Source organism: Chiroxiphia lanceolata, chromosome 2 (assembly GCF_009829145.1).
Source record: "Chiroxiphia lanceolata isolate bChiLan1 chromosome 2, bChiLan1.pri, whole genome shotgun sequence".
In the NCBI taxonomy this organism is placed as follows: Eukaryota; Metazoa; Chordata; class Aves; order Passeriformes; family Pipridae; genus Chiroxiphia; species Chiroxiphia lanceolata.
The window spans coordinates 79301576-79322747 of NC_045638.1; the positions used below are offsets into that span (position 1 = coordinate 79301576).

The 21172-nt window shown below is 38.1% G+C and overlaps 1 protein-coding gene across 1 annotated transcript in view; it reads right to left on the reverse strand.

Moving 5' to 3' along the window:
* Positions 1-5489: 5489 nt before the first annotated feature.
* The window catches only part of ARHGAP42 (Rho GTPase activating protein 42), a 143620-nt gene continuing 127937 nt past the window's right edge, over positions 5490-21172 (reverse strand). Inside the window, exons 19-24 of the mRNA XM_032679367.1 lie at positions 19619-19763; positions 17166-17546; positions 15956-16112; positions 14803-14865; positions 9872-9951; positions 5490-9634 (exon numbers count right to left, since the gene is read on the reverse strand). Of these exons, the coding sequence (XP_032535258.1) occupies positions 9546-9634; positions 9872-9951; positions 14803-14865; positions 15956-16112; positions 17166-17546; positions 19619-19763 (915 nt within the window). The 3' untranslated portion in view covers positions 5490-9545. The remainder of the gene's footprint in view (positions 9635-9871; positions 9952-14802; positions 14866-15955; positions 16113-17165; positions 17547-19618; positions 19764-21172) is intronic.

A 21172-nucleotide genomic window follows, 5' to 3' on the forward strand; every position in this document is an offset into this window, starting at 1 on the left:
TTTCTTGATTTTCCCTCTGGATAAAAACTATCCAGAAAAGCTAATTGTGTTAGCTAAAAAGCCACAATATTCACCCGAGTTTCTCATGCTGATATGTTTACAGACATCTGGACATTTGGCTTCCCAGTTCATTTAGTCAGGAAATATTTCAAGGGATCATTTAAGCGAAGAAGAGAAAAAATTATTAAGGAAAAGCTTTGTCAGTGGCAGAACCTGAACCTCTTCATACAACTTGGTTCTGTGTTGCTCTGAATTAACTTTGCTGGTTTGTTTTGCATCATCTGAACTTCAGAAGGATGGGGAGGGCAGAGAGAAGGACCCATCTGGAAACTAAATAGTGTTACAAATCACAACTGGGTGCTGGCTGAAACACTCCTATGGCATTCACTGCAGGTTTCTCAAGGAAGGTCTGGAGAGCAGGACATTGTGCAGAGTAACTATTTTTCCCATCCAAGGCAGGCAATTTGTCATAATTACAAAAAAGAAACAGCACTTTACAGGACAAACATAAACATTGCTCAACCAACAGCAACAGCACGAAATAACAAACTTTAAATGACCATTTAAGCCAGGGTTTTATGTAAGGATATATTTGCATCACTGCTGCCCAGCGCAATTTGTTTGCACCTAAATGTCTCTGAGGTCTTCTGCTATATACCTGCTTCCTTTACATGTCCCTGGAGGGTGCCACTAGGATTGGGGATTTTCCCTGCTGATAGGCATCCTGCTTGTTTTGTGGTAATTTGGGCCTTGCAGTTGTCACTGCTTCCACAGTCTCTGTTCTCAGCTTCCTGGCTCAGGTGCACTGAAACCCTAATCTTTGTTATCTTCTTGTGAGGCCCTTGCAAACAGCATGTGTTTTATTCCAGGAACCAGTTTTATCCTGTACGCCAATTAATTTATTTGGAGGAACACTCTATAGATTGGTCAAGCTCAGGTTTCCTATCTTTTCTTCCGCCTGGGTTTGGGAATTGTCATCTGAACGGTTTCTCATGGGGCTTCCCAGCACACAGCTGTCTCACCTGCTTACAACTATGCTGATGTTTCCCCAGTGATGACATGAGCATACGGTCACATCTGGACTACAGAGCCCCCCAAATGAGTGTGGTTGAAGCCTGTGGCTCCTGCTCTGCTGTGGTGTGACATGTTGCACGCCCTCCATAACCCCATCCTGTCCCAAGCCCACTAAAGGCTGACTCCCCAACCCTCTCAGCCTCCTGCACCTGCTGGTGGGGATGGATCTCATGACTGCCATAGCCAAAGCATGGCATTTCCAACCTTATTTTGAAAATACCCCCAATCCAGATGTGCTGCATGTTTCCCTTTGAATGTGTTTTTTTGTAAGAATAGAAAAGCAATGACCATCAACAAAACTAAATCGCTGATCTTTTTCATTCCGACGGGACTCTAATCCCTTGTAAGGGCACCGGAGAGCCATTAACAGTAATTTTAAATGAAATACACCTGTGCTGGGTCTAACTAATCAGTTGCTCAATTATACTGGCAGAAAGATGTATTCCAATTATCCAAGTACTTTCAAGTGAATTAAGACTCCTTTCTGTACCGGCTGTGGAGGTCACTCAATGTTCCCATGAATCCCTGCATGTTTACATTAAAAAAGCACACCATGATCTTTGGCAAAGGCACTTGCCCTAGGTTAGTTCAGCTTTTGAGCTTGTTGCCATAAATACAATAGAAAAGCAGCCAACCGTTGCACAAGAAGCCAAGAATATCCTTCAGTACTTTGTTTCCCTATCAGTAATTAATCCAAATGACACGGGAAAAGCTTTACAAATGTGAAATAAAAGTTTAAAAGATGAAAGTGCAAATACCTTATTAAACATGTTTAATAAGCACAATGTTTGTGTTAGAAATATAGGCTGTTTTTGAAGGAATGGATCATGCCCAACTAACAAGAAAATGTTCTGAACTGGAATATGAACTGACTTTGTCACCTGCTCAGTTTACACCTGTGCCATTTCCTTGCATCACTGAAGTTTCTCCTCTTTAGGCAGGAGGCTGTGGATGGCCTGGCTCATGTCAGCACACATTCTATACCAAAGCTATTCCATACATCATTTTCTCAAGAGTTCACATTGAAGCCTTATCAATAACAAAGCCATAAAGACCCACTTTTCCAAACACATGAGAATCATGCCATGTAAGGTGCCTTAATGCAACCAAGTAATGTGTCTTCACTCTTTCTAGTAAGAAACAGATGTTTCATCCCCAGAGGGTTTTCAATTTGGTGTTAACATGGCAATGTTGTGTTTGTTTAAGAACAATTTAAGTATTTTTATATTTAAATGCTCACTGAAATGTCAAAATTTATCAACCCAGAACATTTGTTTCCCAGTTAGTTTTTCCCTGATGCCAACTAAAATGGAACACTAGGAAAACGAGTGATGAGATCTATTTTAGAGCTTAGTCTAGACCCCAAACTAGTGTATGTTCACTTCTGCAGATCAGAGGATCTAAAGCCAAAGAGCCTGCATCTCCAGGGGAAAGGGTAGAAAACTAATAGAAACCCCAACCCTTTTATTTTTAACATAAAATCAGTGATGAACCATCTTTTTTGGTGAAGTATAAAAATGCAGATATTCTCCATTTCCTCTTGTGCCTATTTGCTGTGCAGAGCTGGGCATCCGTGGCAGCTCTTACCATGCCTGCTTTCATGGTCCTCAGCAGGAACGGGAGGGAATCCAGCCACAAGTGCTGGCCCCAGATGGAGCTGTTGCAGTGTGGCTGATACAGGCACAGGCCCATCCTGCCAGGCACAAGAGAGCAGCAGGGTAGGGCAGGTGCCTCCAGGTACCCACACGCAACTGCCCCTGCACTTACCCACTTTCTGAAAGACCCAGTGGTGCTGGAGAGCGTTGCAGGGCACGAGTGGTGACAGGGCCCATCACAGATGTTTCCTCTGGGTGACAGCTTATATTGTAATTGTTACACACCACACCTCAGGTGCGGTTCCGTACGCTTTAAGTAAGGGCACTAGGTTTCAGCTCATCTCTAACCCCTTGTTGCAGCCCCTCTACTTCTCAGGCTTTTCCAGCAGGACTAATAAGAGGATTTGTCAGTCCAACTGCATCCCTCAGTCCCAAGGGGAACCTTGCCTTCTTCCCAGACCCATCCTGCCCAGGACACCAGGATGTCAGTAAGGTGCAGGTCATGTTTGGTGACTAGAGGCTGCAGGTGACTTTTTGATTCCTGAAAGCAGGCTCCTCATCTCTCAAATCCTCAAGCAGGGAGAGCTGTGAAATAGAAGCTTCACCTACAAGCAGTTTTTAGAAAGCGACAAAAGGGAAAGACTGTTTCTTCATCTGATCTGCATTGCTTTGCTTCTCCAGCTACTTCATTTTTATTTATGGCCACAGTATTGATGCGTAGTTTTCAGATGTGTCCGATGTCCCCCTGAGCAGGGCTGTGGGCACAATGCCTGTGCAGAGGCAGCAGGTCCTCAGCCTCCTCCCAGAGGAAGGCGGCCAGGGAGGCTCTGGCCAGCCCAGGGGCTGGCAGGCAGGAGCCAGCAGCAGCCTGTGAGTGCCTCGGGCAGGCAGCTGGCAGCCAGCAGCCATGGTTGCAGGGAGCAGGACCTATCGGCCTTGGGTCTCCTGCAGCAGTTCTCTGCACTATTCAAACCCAAGCACACAGTGAAAAGAGAAAGAGTTTTATCAGCTGGCTGGTTTGATCTCTCTGGTTTAAGAAACACAGTTTTTTTAAGCCAAGATCATTACAACAAAGCCTGATTGTTTCAGGGATAAAAAGCCTCCTAGGTTTCTGCCCAGTCCCTTCAGAGAAAAGACAAGGCAGGCCACCTCACATCTCCCTTTGCTTTGGGCACAGCTGTAACTCCCTCCTGAGGGCTGGGAAAGCTGTAGGTCCTGAGGCAAAAGGTCTTGGAGAAATGCTGGGGAAGGCATGCAAGGGAACTTTCAGAGGCCACTGTGCTCCCCACACCTGGCAGTGCCGTTGGAATGGAGCCATCAAATCCTCCTTGTGATCCTGCCCACCTGGTGATTTTCAGAAGCAATGACCTCATCACTGACATTCTGCCACACAGGGCTGTGCTTCTTGACACCTAACATACAAAGCTGTCATTTTCTTTTCCTCAAAAGCCACATCTTTGGAAACTTCCACATGACCAGGACAGTGGATGATATACTATTGTCTGATATTCATATACCCATTGCTCAACATTAGGAACAACATCCTCTTTGTAAAGCATCTTCAGGGGTGAAATGTTACTCTAAAATGCAGGTATGGGTAGAAGTAGAGCCAAAGTGTTATTACTTGGAAAAAAGAAAAGGCTGAACCAGAGCCCAAATTTAAAAACAGTAAAGAAATCAGTTTGTGTAGAAAGCATTTTTATTCTGAAAAAATTTTTTTCAAATTTTTGAAATACATGTAAAGTACAACATAGAAATGTCTGCAAGTCAGTTTATGCATGTCATGCTAGTTATTTACATGTAGATATATACAGAGTGCAGATAATTATTGAAACCACACTACAAAATAAACAGAGAGTTCAATAAGATAATTTAGTAGGGCTTTATTAAATATATAGTTATTGATTGTATATACTTTCCTATTAAAATACCATATAGCATCTAAAGTAACCCCTATAAATTCTAATACCTCCAAAGTTGTCATAAATATGATCGAAAATTTAAACTATCTATGTGCCCTGCTCAGCTGCTTTGCCCTTTGCTCCAACAGAAACTCTTGCAGAGATAATGGTGCTATCTTTAGTGCCAGAACTTTGATGACAATTCACAATATAAAAATTGCAGAAAGCTCAGATGCAAAATAGCTTTCAGCTGAGGCATCCAAGGATTGAAAAACCATGCTCTATACTTAAGAAAATAAGGATAATCCAATGTCTTATTAAATACTGCCACACACAGGACAATTAAAAAAACAATATGATCCTCAGTGACTAAATTAGTTTCGATACTGGGCACCTTATTAAAACAAAATAAAGCAAACTCCCAAAGCCCATGCAAAATCTTAACCAAAAAAACCAGACCTTCCAATGGATACAGGTACAGCCTGATTGACAGTCTGACTTAAGCACGAGTAGGAACTGGAAGGGCTGCTGCAGCAGCAGCTGTCAGGGCTCTGTGACCAGGAAGAGAGAGACTAATGTTGCCTACAGCTTGACCTCTGGTTACTAAGTGATTCATACAGGGCATTCTGCTGAAGGAAAGGACAACGTATCATAGATTATCCCATTAACAGAATATTCCATCTTCATTCTGGGGGCTTCTTGCCAACAAACCCTCACTATAAATTGTCAAAGGTCTGTCTTTGACTTCACTAGAGCTTTGAGAGTTTCCATCAGTGGAGAAGATCCACCCCAGTCTGGAGGATGTGGTCCCCTACTGGGATTTCTCTTCTTGCTGCTCAATCCAAAATTGCACAAACTTCTGATTTAAGAAAAGTATAAAGAACAATGTGCTTTTTAGTTTCATTATTTATTCTGATGCAATCTTATTAAGTAGAAAATAGGTCAGGGGAGAAAAGTTAACAAAAAAAAAATCCAATTACTGCCATACAGTACTTTTTTTTGGTTGTAATAATTGTCCTGAATTGCAGAATTTTGCAACTTTTCCTCTACTATCATGTCTTTCCTAAAGGCATATTACAATTCAATCCAATTACAGCCAAAGAATAGAGGTTAGCACCAGAAAATATATAAAAGGAAAATAAGTTACTATTACTATCATAGAATAGCACAGGTCAGCAAATCTGTGCATCTTTTTTCCTGGAAATAATTGTACAATGAACATTATAGATTAGTTAGGGAAATAAGTGATAGTTATGGTTTAATTTAAGAGTTTTGTTACATATAAATCTAAATGCCAAAATATGGCAAGGGCATTTTAATACTGAACAATTTAATACAAGGAATTACAAAAAAATTAATCTTTAGAATAATTAATAAAAAGTGTGACTATAAAATATTAATATACTTTACATATTTATCATACAATATATCAGTCCTTCACACTATTAATTTGATTCATGTTGTGCTGCAACATGTATCAAAAGGTTTGACAAAGAAAAACCGGCTAATTATTTCTTGTTATATGTTGTGGGTACAGACATTATATTCACAAGACAAACAGCAATCACAATGTGTCATTACCTTGAGTTCTACAGTCAATTTTGGAAAAAAACCTGCTGCATCCTTTTAGGAAATATAAGAATAATTATTAAAAAAAAATTGAAACCTTTCCTTGTATAGTAAATCTAACTTTCATAAAAAACATTAAATCAATACTATGAACTAATTTAGTTCAGATTGCCTTATTTTCTGGTAAGGCACTATCAAGATATTATATCTTCATTTAAATGCTATATGGATTTCTGATTCTTTGCTATTATCAGAAAGGATTTTTGGTCAGGCCCGAGAGTGTCATCATTAGAGAAGCTTTGGTGCTGCCCTCACCCCCATTTCAGTCTTTGCATCCTACTTACTTATCTTTCTGGTTCACTGTACAGCTTCTTGCAGAGATAAACTCCCTTTTGAAAGTCAGGGAAGAGCCAGGGCATCCAGAAACCAGCAGTGAGATTATACAGCAAGTGCTACTACATGTTGCAAAGCAGAGTAAAAGAAAAACACAGAAGATTTCAAAAAATGAAAACCCCTACTCCTGGAGAGTGAGTAAGTAAGAATGGGCATGACCTTTTTCAGGTGGAAATGTTATTTTTAAGATAAACTACTTAAAAATTATCATTTGTTCAGAAGAAGGGCCTGAAAAAGCTGCAGAGTCTCAGGGAGGAAAATACAGATTTGTTTTGTGAGCAGCACATGAATGGAATCCAGTTTCTTATGAAGTTGTCTTCTGCAATCCAAATTTGTGTCTAATGTGAGATGAATGCATCAGAACAGATGAAACACTTCTCCCACACAGGGATTCGTCCAGGTCTTTCGACAACTTTTGCCTCAGCACTTGCAGGTTCTTCTTGCTGAATCTCTAACTCGGCTTTGTATTTTTACAAAATGTTTTACGAACTTGGTATCTTTGAGTCCTATAGCTTGCACCCAGATCAGCTGATTTCAAAACATAATATTGGAAAGTTGTGAGACATATACAGGAGATGTGAAATTACCTAAGCTTAGGGGTTTATTTCTGCTTACTTTTAAATAAGGCTAGAACAAAGCAAGTAGGAGCAAACATTTTCTATTTCACCATTCTACAAGATTTCACAACAATTAAATTCCTCTGAGAGGTATGAGGGGTTATCAAAGGATGTTCAATAGAGGTTTGCCAGTGACTCCCTGCAATAGACAAAAGTTGGGATTTTTTCCCCAGACCACTGCATTTCTCTGCCCGTGTGAGATGTGCTGGGTCTCCAACCTCTGCTCAAAGCTCTGCTTCCCTTTCTGCTCCTTTTTGCCTGCAGCAGCACTTCTCCTAAGAAGGTCACCAGAGGTAAGCCTTTTGACAGCCTTCAGTTTTTCAACTGTGAAATACAGCAGAAGCACAACCAAAACCATGTTCATCTTCTCAGGGCAATGGCAGTTTCAAGCATAGCTTACACTAAGAAAACTTGGCTTGCCTTAAAACAAAGAAACACTCAATCAGGTTCGAAAAGACCTTCACTGTCAGTGACATCTAGAGCAACCCTTCATCACAATGCACTGGGCACAGTCTAGACTCAAGATGAAGTGAAACATGGTTTGGGACTAATGAAACTGTTTAGGGTGACTCAAGTCACTCAGTCACTAATTCAAGGGGTCTGTCCTCAACTGCCTGCAGTCAGCCTTGCCCAGACTCCTGCTCTAAAAAGCTAGACCATTTTTGGAAGGATGCTCTTTCAGCCTCTCTCCTTCCCTGATCACCACTTGATACCTGAATTAATGAGGAAAAGGATCCTGCAGGCTTCTGCCACTGGCCTGAATTCTAACAATTGCTCTGAAGAAATCATGCACCACAATATATATAAGTATATATATACTTATACATATAAGTAAAGAATGTTCTGCTGTGCTTCTTTATGTTGGCAACAAATCTGATTTTCCAATTTAAACAAGAAAAAGGCTATGGAAGGAAAAAAGAAGCAGTTAAAAAATTGTGAATGTTTTTAGTCCTAACAGAAGTTCTTCCTTAAATTTTCTGGGAGTAGTGTACAACTCAGAAATCAGCAGAAGATTTGTATGATGATTTCTGCTCCTGAAGAAAGAACTAAGCCTGGACAGGTCTATGAAACTAAGCCTAGATGGTTTTATGAAACAGTAAATTCTCCTGGAAGCACTAATGTTGAAGAAATACTAATATAAAGGTTAAATATCCTCGTTTTCAATCAGGCATGGTAAGCAGCCAAGCAAGCAATGCATGTTTTCCCTCAAGGTGTACAAGAAAGATGCTCAGACTGAGAAAGTTGCTTAATGTTTCTGAGATTTCTTTGACTTTAGTTTTTATTTTTTTCTCTTCAGTTCTACCAGAACCAAACAATTGGTCTTTACACCACCTTTAAAAAGTAAGGATTTTTTATTCTGTGGAAGGAGAATTGTTTGTCAAATATTTTAGTAGAAGTCAGGAGAAATAATACTAAATACTTTTATTGCTACATAGAGCTTTCAGCATTCATAGCTTATAAAATTGGCTAGTTCACAGGCCACTTGTCTTATTTGCAATGAAAAAAGTTGGAAAAAGAATCAGTTACAATTTATCTCAGGTTTCAAAACATACTGCTGTTTTTCACTTCCCAAGACTCCCAGTCAGTCCAGATTCAGCATCTCCTTGTTTTCTACAGATGTTGTTTTGAGATACACTGAGAATATCTTCCAGATGATGGGTATCATTGAAATAAAAGCTGTTAATATTATTTATACTGATACAGAAAGAAAGAAAGAAATTTAAGAAGTATTTGAATGAAACATTCATTAAACACATCACATTTTGAATGAGCACTTACTGCTCAGGCAGTGTATAAACTGATATTATCAGCTGCATAAATCCTCTATCATATTGTAATCTCAATGACTAACAGAAGTTCAAACTTCTAATTTACAGAAAACTCATTTCTTATTTGAAATGATTAGGACTAATTTTAGAATCAAGTTTTCTAATGGAGAATTCTGATCACAATAGAAGCAGTACTTACATTATGAAAAAATCCATGATTTTCCATATTAAAAGCCAGAGATTGTGAGAGATGTCATAGAGCGCATTGCCTCTAAATTTCACACTTCTGTGAGCAACATCCTTGGACCTGAAAGTCTTCAGCTAAACAGCAAATTTTTTTTATTTTATTGCTCTAGTGTTCCTTACCCATAAAAGAAGAACAGAACAACCTTTTGCAAACAATGGAAGTTATTTAAGCAGAGTACCGTCTTCAGTACAGAAACTGTTAACTGTTTCATTACATTCTGTTCCATTGACAGGGAGCTGTGTAACCTGCAGCTGCAGCATCTGAAGGAAATCTACCGCTCAGCTAAGGGGCTGATCCCATATCTGTGTCAGATAAAAATCATAGTGCTTATTATTTGTTACCATGGATACCATGAAGATATTGCTGTCCACTAAAGATTACTAGAGGAAGACAACATAATTCTCAGGAACTAGTCCTGTTTTGCCCTCATAAGTTGCCTTTAACCATCCTGGTTCCACTGATGGATACACTACAAAAGAAAACACACAACTAATTAGCACTGTTGAAAAATCATATACATGCTTCATATATTTATTTATATAGTATTTATATATTTATTTATATAGTATTTATTCAAGAGCAATTGAAAAATCAGGGCAAAACCTGAGACCTGAAAATGGAATTATGCTCTCATTTTGTGGATACAGTTCAGGCTTTTTATAGGTTTTTTTTTTAAATATGTAAGTCAATGCAAAAGATATCTTACCATTGGAAAATATCGCCCCCTGTGGGAAAGACAGCTCATGACTATGCTCAGCCTTACAGGAATACATGGCTTTTGCTTGCCTGAAAGGAAAAAAATACAGGCTTGCAATAAATCAGATAACAAGGAAAAATGTACAAAGAAATTAAATTAAAACCTGGGAAATATAGAAATAAGCAACTGCACAAATGCAGTATGATAATGACCAGTTACACAGCAGTTCAGAAGAGTACAATTGTAGCAAACAATAACTTCAAGCTTACTGGAGTTAACAAGCATGTTATTGCAGAAAAGGGACTGATATCCTACTTAGATTTAAACAGGAATATAATTTGGAACTTTTAAAATGAAGTTGTCATTCAAATGAACTGAGCATACTCTTTGAAGCAAGTCATGCACTACCTGGAGACAATTAAAAAGTGAGCATCAAGTCATTAAAGGTCTAAAAACATAGCTTGTGAGAAACTATTGCTGATTGGTCTACAGAGCAAAATATTATGTGGAAGGTAAATGTGAGACAAAAAGGAGTGATGGTTCTGTTCCAAAGAAGAAGGACAGAAAAAGTCACCTCTTGGCTTCTAGCATTATAATTCTGCACAGTACAAAGTGAGGGTTTGAAGATGAAGATGGAAATTAGGAGTTCTCTCTAGATTCCTGCATTTTACCTAGTACCTTTAACTTATACACTCAGAACAATTTTATATGAGCCACCAGTTTTTCTGAATTTCTTTAAACACACATTATATCAAGTGAAGATGAACTTGTTGATTATTTCACTTTTCTAAGATGTGACGGAAAGTTGACCTAATATGTGACCTGTGGTGAAGTTTAATATTTTCTGCATACTTTTGAAGAGTGTTTATATGCAATTGACATGTAATCTATCATGTCTTTCTACCAAAATAGTGAGATAACAGAGTTGTAAGTTAGATTAATTAACAGTGCCACATCATAAGCATGTGCATTATTCATCTGAATCTTTAAAAGGGTATAACAGTGGATGAACATTCAAAGTTTGAATGTGTGAGCTTTCCAGAAGTGATTTCTCCCTCTGAAGAAAAAGTTTTTATATTGATTCTCTGAAATAGATTTATGACTGGACTAAATGGCATATTTTCCCTTCATCTTAAGCAAGCAAATGATTCCTCAAGGACTATACTCTCAGGACGAGATTTTTAGAGGAGATCAAGCATTTTGAGTTGGGCTCATGATATCCAAGGGCAGCTTATTTTCAGCATGCTGGAAACATTTCTAATTTTTATTACTATCATTCTGATTACATCCCCAGAGCTAACTAGAACAAGATGAACACTGGATCCTTGTTTGTCCCTTTTCTTAAATGTTAGCTTGCTCCCTGGCTGGTGTAGACTGCTCTAAGTAGCACTTTTTCAAGACACCTTCTTCGGTGTCTCCTGTTATGAATAATTTGCCATCTACAGTCAACAAGATGGGTGTGAAAAGTCATTAGTCTCCATAATTATACATATTTATACACAATAATCTAGATAATAAAGACTAAAATATAGAGGGAAATTAGATGACTTTTACTGAAGGTGACACATAAACTAGACCTGAATTATTTAATCTCTTCTTTCCTCAAAGTCAACAAAGAGCATTACAGATGTTCTGATTATCCTGACTCAAATTTGTAACAGTATGTTGAAACAGCTACTGCCTGTTTGTGGTGGGTTGACCCTGGCATGACCTCTTGTCATGCAAACCCAACGTTATCTACAGCCATCTGTGACGGTATAATGAGGGACGGATTTAAGAATATTTACTCATAATTCTGGAGCAATTTTCAAGCCACTGGTTATTGCCTTCACACTTGATTTTAGATTATTTAGGTTCTCATACTAGTTATTACTCACTTCAACCCTATGCAGCTAGAAGCACTGACCATGAAAAGGGCTTGCAGGTTCTTGGGCATTTTGTTTGTAATCACGAAAACAGACATTCTTACTTATAGTGTTAATGTTGTCCTCCCCACAAACAAGGCTGTTTGTTAAAAAGCATGTGATAACATCACCATCATCTATTACAGTTCTCTTAAGATGATGTTAATAATCTGAGAAGAGTGTGATTCATGTTGTTTAGGGCAGAGAAAAAAACCCAACAATTTTAGAAAATGTTATTCACATTTCCTAGAAGTTCCTTCTTTCCATGACTTTATCAGATAGACTCCACATAAGAAAAATGCATTTTCCATTCCTTACTTTCTGTGACATTTGTTTTGAGCCCATAATGATAAACATACTAGCAATCAAAGGATCAGTACTCATTAAACTATAAATTCTTTTGCTTGATTACATGCAGTCAACAATACCTGAGGCCCTAATAATAATAATAGTATTAAGAACTATTTCGAAGTATATAAACAAGTTTTAAAACTATGTTCCTGTCCTAATGAATTTTTAGTCTAGCAAGAAGAGGAATGAATGAGGGAACACATATGAATCTCTCTCAGATGAGTCATCAGTTAATATCCTACAGGAAGAAGAAAGGCTTATAGAGACCTGGAGATGGCACACTTACAACCAAGTTTGAGCAGAAAACACTGGTCTGGCCTGGGCAAGGCCTTCTAGATGTTTAAATATAGCATCAAAATAAAAACAGAAGAATGATTGGAAAAGGATATTTAATCACATGTTTGGGAGGGGAGCATGGGTCTAGAGGGCTTCATAATGTCAGTCTAATCCTACTGAAGTCCCATCCTGGCACCTAGAGATCCATGCTGAAGACCAGAGCCATTCACTGTCACCTACTCCTCCTTCTCATTTTTCTAATGAAAATTCTTCTTCTTATAATGCAGTTTCTTACTTCAGGAGACTTATCTTTCTGTGTACCTCTAAATCGGAGTCAAGAAAATGTAGAGTCAGGGATTATGTCCTGGTGCATTTCTGTACAGAAGCTGTAATAAAGAGACCTCAGGCCTGACTAAGACTGTTATATAACTGCAATATTTTTGAAAATAGTAAGGAAACTCATTCACCTCTTTCAAGTGCATAGTAGATTAGTAATGGAGATTGGTCCCAGCGTACAGAGTATCTTAATACCACAGTTTGTGAGACTGATGTATAATAAACTTGAAGTCAGGAGGGAAGGAATAGGAAGACTGAGAAGTCAAATTAACTCTAAAACTGGAAAAAGATAGCATAGGCTGGACATTGCATAACATTTTGGGTTTCCCTGTCCAATCCTAACACTTGTACTGTGGTCTCTCATTGTCTTTCTGACTAAAAAAAAAATCTGTAGTGTAGGGCATATACTCATGTAATAGGAGAGAAAACAGGTCAAGTAATGTCCCAGCATTAAAAAGAGGACACACACACTCATAATAGAGCTAATTGCATTATACAAAGCCAGAAAAGAGGGTTGCAAAAACTGCTTGGAAGAAGGAATTAAGTAGGACTTGGCCACTGTGGTGGTAATGCATCAAGTGCAAAATTATCTGCTGGAATACAGAAAACAATGTGAGACTGCAAAGACATATAGGTACTTTTGATCTGCCTACTGTACAAATGACCACAACAGGCAAAAGATGCTTCAAGCAGCGATGAAGCTACTTACATTCTATAATGCATAGGTAAGCACTGTCTCAAAATTTCTAGTTATTTTAGCAGCGTAAATTACCCCTGCATGGAGTCCAACACTACCTTGACTTGAATATTTCTGGTATCAAACCAGGTAGCTTAAAAATACATTGTCTTACACTCTGCCCTGCATATACTCATTGGATAGTAGTTATGAACAAAGGAGACCTTTCTACTGGGTGGATCAAGGTATAATTACCACAATTTCTACATACTTCATAGAAAAAAAAAAAACAAACTAAGAAAAGACTAGCCCAAGGTTTTAAATCAGCCTTCATAACAAGCAGGTAAATAAAAGCTGGCTCTGAATTGCAAAATCATACTCAGACTTATGCAGGACTGTAAGAACAGCTGAGCTACTTCTGATTTCTTCCTCATCTTGCTCTCATTTTCCATTCTCCTTGCTACTGTGGTTCTTTTATCCTTTTAGGAAGGCTTAAGTAGAGGAGCTATTCAGCCTTTCAGTATTTTTGGCTTTGTTAGCCGCTTTCCATATCCATTATCAAATGCTGCATTTTTCCTTTGCCAGATTTTTGCTTCTTACATGCTTTTTGTATACAGATACAGGTGGCACACGCTCTGAGGGAACAACAGGGGAGAGCTTGCAAGAAGGAAGTAATATAAAGTAAGAGAAGGAACAGTGCTGGAGGTGAAATGATGCAGGACTGGTGAAGCAGTCATTGCTTTTGGCTTAAGGCACTGGCTTAAGAGCATTCCAGTCCCTTCATTTATACCTTTCTTCCTTAAATTATTGCTCTGCTCTTCTCATATGCCTTGCCTCCCCTGCCACTCTCTTTTTTGGCCATCTTGGAGTTCACGTACTACACAAAATAAGAACAGCCTTGATTCCTATAAGCTGCTTTTCTCACAAAATCAGTGGGCCTTTCTCTCCCCTGCTGGTTCTGTCAGAGGACAGCCACATTCCATGGCCACACATCTCAGCATGTTGGCATCTTCCTTCATCTGTGCTGCTTTAGGTTACTACCTTTGAATTCATGGATTGACATCTTGTTTTCATTCCTCAACAGTTCCAAAAAGTTCCTTGATGTATCAGTGAGCAAAGTGGTGAACAAAAACCTGTGATCTGTCTCAAAGAACTTGAAAAGCAGGGACAGTGAAAAAAGAGAGACGGCCTTTTTCCCATATCCATTTAATAGATTATCTGCTTTAATCTATTAATTGTGAGGTAGTAATGTACAGAAGATACTGCTTCCTAGACAAACACTTATCAGAACATTCACCTTAAATATAAGAATGAATCAAATCCAACAAATAAATGTGAACCTTTGAAGCCAACACAGAAAGGATTTTACAGAATGTTAAATGGCATGAAGCGCTTACCGTCCTGAAGAAACTTGTTTAAGTGAACCAGCACTTTCAAACAACTGTGCTCTTGCAGCCACTCTGAAAATAAAAGCATCACCTTGCTTTATACTTCAGCCATTAATTAAATACACAAACCATTTTCCACTTTTAACCATCCAAAGACATGGCCACATTTTTAAAAATTGTTTTAATTATTCACTTATAGAAAGAGAGGAAATTCAAAAACTGAATTTACATCCCTATTCAGCAGAATTCTTAAGGGCATAACCTAATTGAGGCTGCTGACTTCCCCATGCTCTAGCGCCTTGCTGAGTCACCAATGGAAACCTCAACATCCTATGTTTATATTGGAAATGCTTTTACTGACAGTCTGTCACTACCATGCTGGAATTCTAAGCTGTGCAGGATTCTCTGCTTAAGTAAGACACAACAGTCTGTTAAATGACTACTATGATCCCTTTCAGTTTAAAAAGTGGAGAGACTGAATGATGTCCTGCAGTATTTGGAGAATTTCTTGGTGCTCTGCAGGTCTGGAAATCACTTGTTCATGGGGACAGAGATATCCAGGTCAAAGTCAGAATTACAGCAGAGACTTTGAAGTCTTCTAAAAGCACTGAGAAACATTGTTAACCCAAATCTCAACAAACTAAATTATAACCTGTATTGCTCAGAACTATCTTCCTTTCAGCATAAACCTCCCCCCCACCAAACCCCAACTGTTAGAAATCAACTATTTAACATGCAGATACTGAAGAAATTTCAGAGCAGATTTTTTTTTATTATTATCCTTCCTCTAATTTTCGACTTATACAAATAAAATCTGATGGTCTTCTTGATGTAACAGCATGGACAGTAAGTAGCATTTCTGCTCCTTGAAACATTAAAGAGAGCCAGAGATAATAATATTAATCACTTTCCAAAGATAAATTTCCACCTTATCTGTAGTCTAATTAAGTCAACAGGAATCTTTCAACTGACTTCAACAGATTTTGTGCCATCTCCTTTGTTTACAGTTTTAACAAAACTAGATAACTAATTCACAAATACAGCAATATTAAAATCAAGTATTCATGGATGCTTTTTCAACTACTTATGTACCTCTCTGGAATCACTTTATAGTAGACAGTACTGTAACAACACAAATCTCCAAAGGGCCATAATGACTTACACAGATCCAGGTCTTTGATAGCCATTACTTGATGCAGTATCTAATCTTAATCTTCTGCACATTTTGGGAGGCAAATCAGGGTTTGGAGGAGCCTTTAACATATCTTTGGTATCTGTTGAAGATAAACTCTGTATAGATCCACTGCAACTTTTGTTACCTAAAGAAAACAATCAAATTATAGGGAATATTAAAGCTAATTTGAAATTGTTTTACAACACATGTAACATGCAAAGCAAAGGTTTTGCTGTTGTTTTTTTCTTTTTTTTTTTTTTTAGGAGTCAAAACAGGTATAGAAACTACTTACTGAGAGAGAAGAAACAGCCTTTCGGGCACTAAGCCAGGGGAGAAGAACCAACAGCAAGAATGAAGAAATGACATTAAAATGGAGAGGGCTAAAAAATTACATTGCAATTAAATGGCTAGATAGTACGATCACTAAAAAGTGACAATAAACAGATTTATAAAGTAGTACACTGCATAAAATTGTAGAAAAAAATCATGTAGTAAGGGTTCTCAGGAAGTCATTTGATCAAAGCAGCATCCACCATGAAATCAGACCACATTAATTTGTAGAATTAATACTTCAGTATGCAGAGGAGCTTCATGCAGTTTAAAAAACACACTTAGGAATAAATGACCATGACTTGCTTAAAACAATTCCTATTGTAACTTGATAAAACAAATCTATAGGTGTACTGACTGTATTGCACACAAAAGAAGCCCTTTCAATGAAAAAAAGGCATGGTCCCATGTATTCTCTAAGGTGGACTGCTGCCTTTTTTTGCTTATATGTTCTACAAGACAAGAAATGCATCTGCTTCTCTCTTTCTTTATTCCAAAGAACAACTGATGCTTAAAATGCTTTAAAAGCTGTCATAATATAAAGAGATCCCAAAGTATAAGAACAATATCTATATTATTAATATTGCTAATGTACAGTATTATTCTATATCATAAATTATAATTTATAGATGAACCATAGAAGGGTAGAGAGTGATCTAAATTGCAAGAAACGTATCTTTTAAGCTGTGTGAACTGTGCAGGTAACAAGCAATGGAAATATGTTCTATCAGTTTGAAAACTGAAAGAACATACTACAAAAACTAAAAAAAAAATAAAAATATTAATGAGTATAATTAGCTTTCAGATGTATCTCTTGTTTTCTGATGCATCAGTTAACACTGAAGTGCTAAAAGACCTTGGAAGTTACCTTCAGTTGATGGAATTGATCTAAGGGAAGATGCTGAAGACCTTTTCAGGCCAGATAGACTGTAGGAACTCTTTTTGGTCAGGTCTGTTGGTGGAGAGGCATTCTCTGGTCCAGTGACAGAAGCTACACTTTGGCAGTCTGACTCCACATCTGTTTTGGCTGCATCCTCCTTTGATGAGGATTCTGGACTTGTAGTCCACAGGCCTGAACTTTTCTGGCCATTAGAAGAAGCAGGAGAGGCAATCCATGGAATCCCTCCTGATTTCTCCCTTGGCTGGGAGGGTGTGCATTTGGTGGTGCTGTTCTGCTCAGAGGAGTGAGAAGAGAGAGATTCAATGCTGCCCATGGGAGTGCTGTCTGGGCTACTGCTGTACGAGTCACCTAGGGAGGATGGAGGGGAGGGGGGAAAGAGAGAAAAAAATAATTTACATTTTCTAATCATGTGCATTTTTCTCATGTCACCTTTAGCTCTTTTGTACCTTACTTGTCATCAAATTCATTAATCTGTGGTTTCCTGCAGAAGGAAAACAACTCATTTATTTATTTACAACTTGAAGACTCATCTTGTTCCTTTAGAGACCATTAGTACCTTGAAAATTGCATGATCGGCTAATGCATTTTTTTGCCAGATGCATTTTCTATAATTTTCTATAATTCCCTACCATTTGAAATCTGTATCTCTTTTCTCATGCCATACAGATTTCCTTTATTTCCTGCAATACAGTTGTGTCCATGTTTCATTTAAATGATTACTTAAAACCACCTAGTATTTCAGAAATTGCAATTGCCAGAACCAAGGCTGTCTCTTGTCTGATATTGTGATATTTGGCAAGAAGAGTACCTCTGCTTCTGCTTCAGCCTTCCAGACACAAGTAAGATCGTAACTGGAACTTGTTTATGTAAGTGTTGAGTTTGAGCTAATAAGTGAAGCGCAAGTGGAGAGTTCTTGGATCAGACCTAGTGGCAATCAAATCGCCAGCACGAGATGTGTCTCAATGAAGAATCATAGAAATCATAGAATCACTTAGGTTGGAAAAGACCTCCAAGATCATTGAATCCAACCTTTGACAGAACACCACCATATCAAGTCAACCACAGCGCTAAATGCCACATCAAGTTGTTTCTTGAACACTTCCACGAATGGCAACTCCACCACTTCCCTGGGCAGTCCTTTCAGTGAGAAAATTCTTCCAGATCTCCAACCTGAATGTTCCCATGCACAGTCTGAAGAAGCATGAGCTTGCATATGGTCTGCAAAATACTTGCAGAGAAATGTCCCTTTTTAATGCTATTATTCATTCATTGTAGTTACACAGTGAAAAAATGCCTGAAACTTGACCAGTTGGTCCTCTGTTGAGTATAACTGACTGTTCCTTTGTAACTTCTTACTTGGGATCCCATGCCATTCACACTGGTAATCCATGGGTAGGGAGCTATTGATCTCATGTAGTATTTAAACTCTCACTGGCATGAAACTTGTAACATAGACCTATGGAAAATGAAGCACCCGTGCAAGAATATATCAAGGACACATTTCCTAAAATTGCAGACTTCAGAATTACTACAGATCTTCAAGAACAGATACACCTTAACTGTGGATTAACTTACTGAACCAGTTTCATGTAAATCTTCTTGAGGAGTCAACGGACACCTAAGTTCTTTAGGAAGTCTGTTGCAGTAGTGGAACTGTTAGCAACTTAAACTTTTATAAAGTTTCAATACTCCTTACTGGCACAACCAGTAAGTAAAAAAGTAGTGGTCCATTAGATGAAAATGAATGAAGTGAAACTTTTTAATAGTCACATCTACACAAAAGTGAATAAGCATTCTAAGCATCAATTGATTATAGACATAACTCCCTGTTGTTAAATAGTAAGCCATATAATATGTACACTGCTTCTTACAGGAATATTAGAGTTTGTTTCTATTCCAGAAAACCTAACAAAGTTTCACTGGTTTTGGCAACCTAGGCAGTGGTTGACTTTGAACCAAGGGCCACAGTTTCATACATGTGAAAATAGCCAAGTGATGGGTTTGGTCTCCTAACATTGACTGAATTACATTTGTTACAGGAGGAGAGGAAAGATTCTGTTTACAGTTTCCCAGCCTTACCCATCATCTTGCAAGGAAACGAGATGAACTTCATATAATGAACTTTTGAGTTTCAAAGTGGACTAAATTTAGATTAGAATACAAAGTCTACTTTAAATGATGTTGAGCAATGTACACAATGCAAGACTTGCCTAAAACCAAACATTCTTCCTCATCTGAGAGAAGCGAGGAATGCAGTCAGTCAACAGTGTGGCTGTGACTCACAGGGGTTAAAAAGCTGACAAAACTCCATCTGTTATGCTTATGATTATTGGAATACAGCATCTATTGGATATTATTCAGGCAAAGTTAAAAGATAAGACATAAAAAGGAAGACAACCAGTCTGCAAGGACAAACTTACTGTCAGGATCTGCTAGACATGGTGTATATCTTCCTTTGGGTTTACGTGAACCTGTGGAGAGACAAATGGCTCTTGTCCTTCTTGAACTTGATCGGGACTGAGGTTGGGGAAGAGGAATGTTGGGGTCTGGTGCAGTGTGAAATATCTGCATGATTAAAAAAAAGGGAAAAAATGACATTAAACAGAGGTACTCTTACACTTCCATTATTAATCAATTGGTTTTCCTCACTGCTGTGCCTGAAATTAACACTGTAACAATCTCATACATTACGAAAGAGTAAATTCGCAGAATAGAAGCTTTGCTCTGATGTCATTTTACAACTCAAGAACCACAATACTGAGCTGTACTTAGTAGCTGTACTAATTATATATTTGTTGAAATAGATTTAATTTCTAGCCCTTGTCAGAAGGGCTTTACAGTTGAAATTGTAAAACAAAATAAGTGTTTACTACTGATTATTGCCTAAGAAGTAATATATTTTTTGAAATATTATGACAAGGTTGATTTTTTTCTCTGTGTTCCAGTGAAAGTTTTCATATGTCACAGAAAAATGTCATAGTTGTAACTTACCACAATCCAGTTTGCATTTCAGAAAACCACTTTATTTGGCCAAACAAGTCAAGTTTGATGAGGAACAACTTTATGTTTAAGGTATCTCCTGGTTCTTATCTTTTACATACCACTGCTACTACCGGTCAATGTTGCACTTCATTGCTGCAGAAAAAAATTTTTTACCATGCTATACCAGAAGACATCTCTGCAAGGATTTCTGGACCCTCTAGCAATAGGGCATTCCCTAAAGAGAATGAGGTGAACCACAAAAAGACACCTCCATGCCATTCACAGAAGTGGAAGAAAGCAAATATACTTGCACAGTAGGAAATACTTTAATGAAAATCTTGAGATGCTCTTGAAGTACATTAAAGCTGTATTAAGCACTAGCGAGTAAAACATCAACATAAAAACGTGTCTGTAGACACAGATATAGAGCAAGGGAGACTGGTTGTGTAGCAGTAGTCTTTGTATTAAATGAGCTATTATTTCCTGGAGGGAAAACTCAATGTTTGGAAAATGCAATATATATTTTGGGAGTCAAAACCAAGAAGGCTATCAGTATCGTATCTATTTCGAGGAGTCCCTATGAAATACAACTGATGATTATCAAGCCATACTGTCAGTACTTACTGACCAACCAGTGCAGGGGATCCTGGTATTGACTGGGAACTGCCCCTTGGCTGAGTAATGAGTAACTAAAGAAACTCGAAGTTTTTTCACTTTGTCAGTCATCAGAGAAGATGACATAGATCAACAGAGACCACCAAGATAAAATTTCTTTTATCAAGTAAAAGAGATCTTGACTGTTCTGCTGAATTTTGAAATTAAACAGTTTAAAATTAAAACAAAAAATCTGAGGAGGCTTTTCAGTGAAGCTGATACCTGCAGTTCATAAAATCATAGAATCATATCATCAGTCAGGTTGGAAGGGACCTCTGTGATCATCAAGTCCAACCTTTGATCCAACACCGCCGTGGTTACTAGACTATGGCACTAAG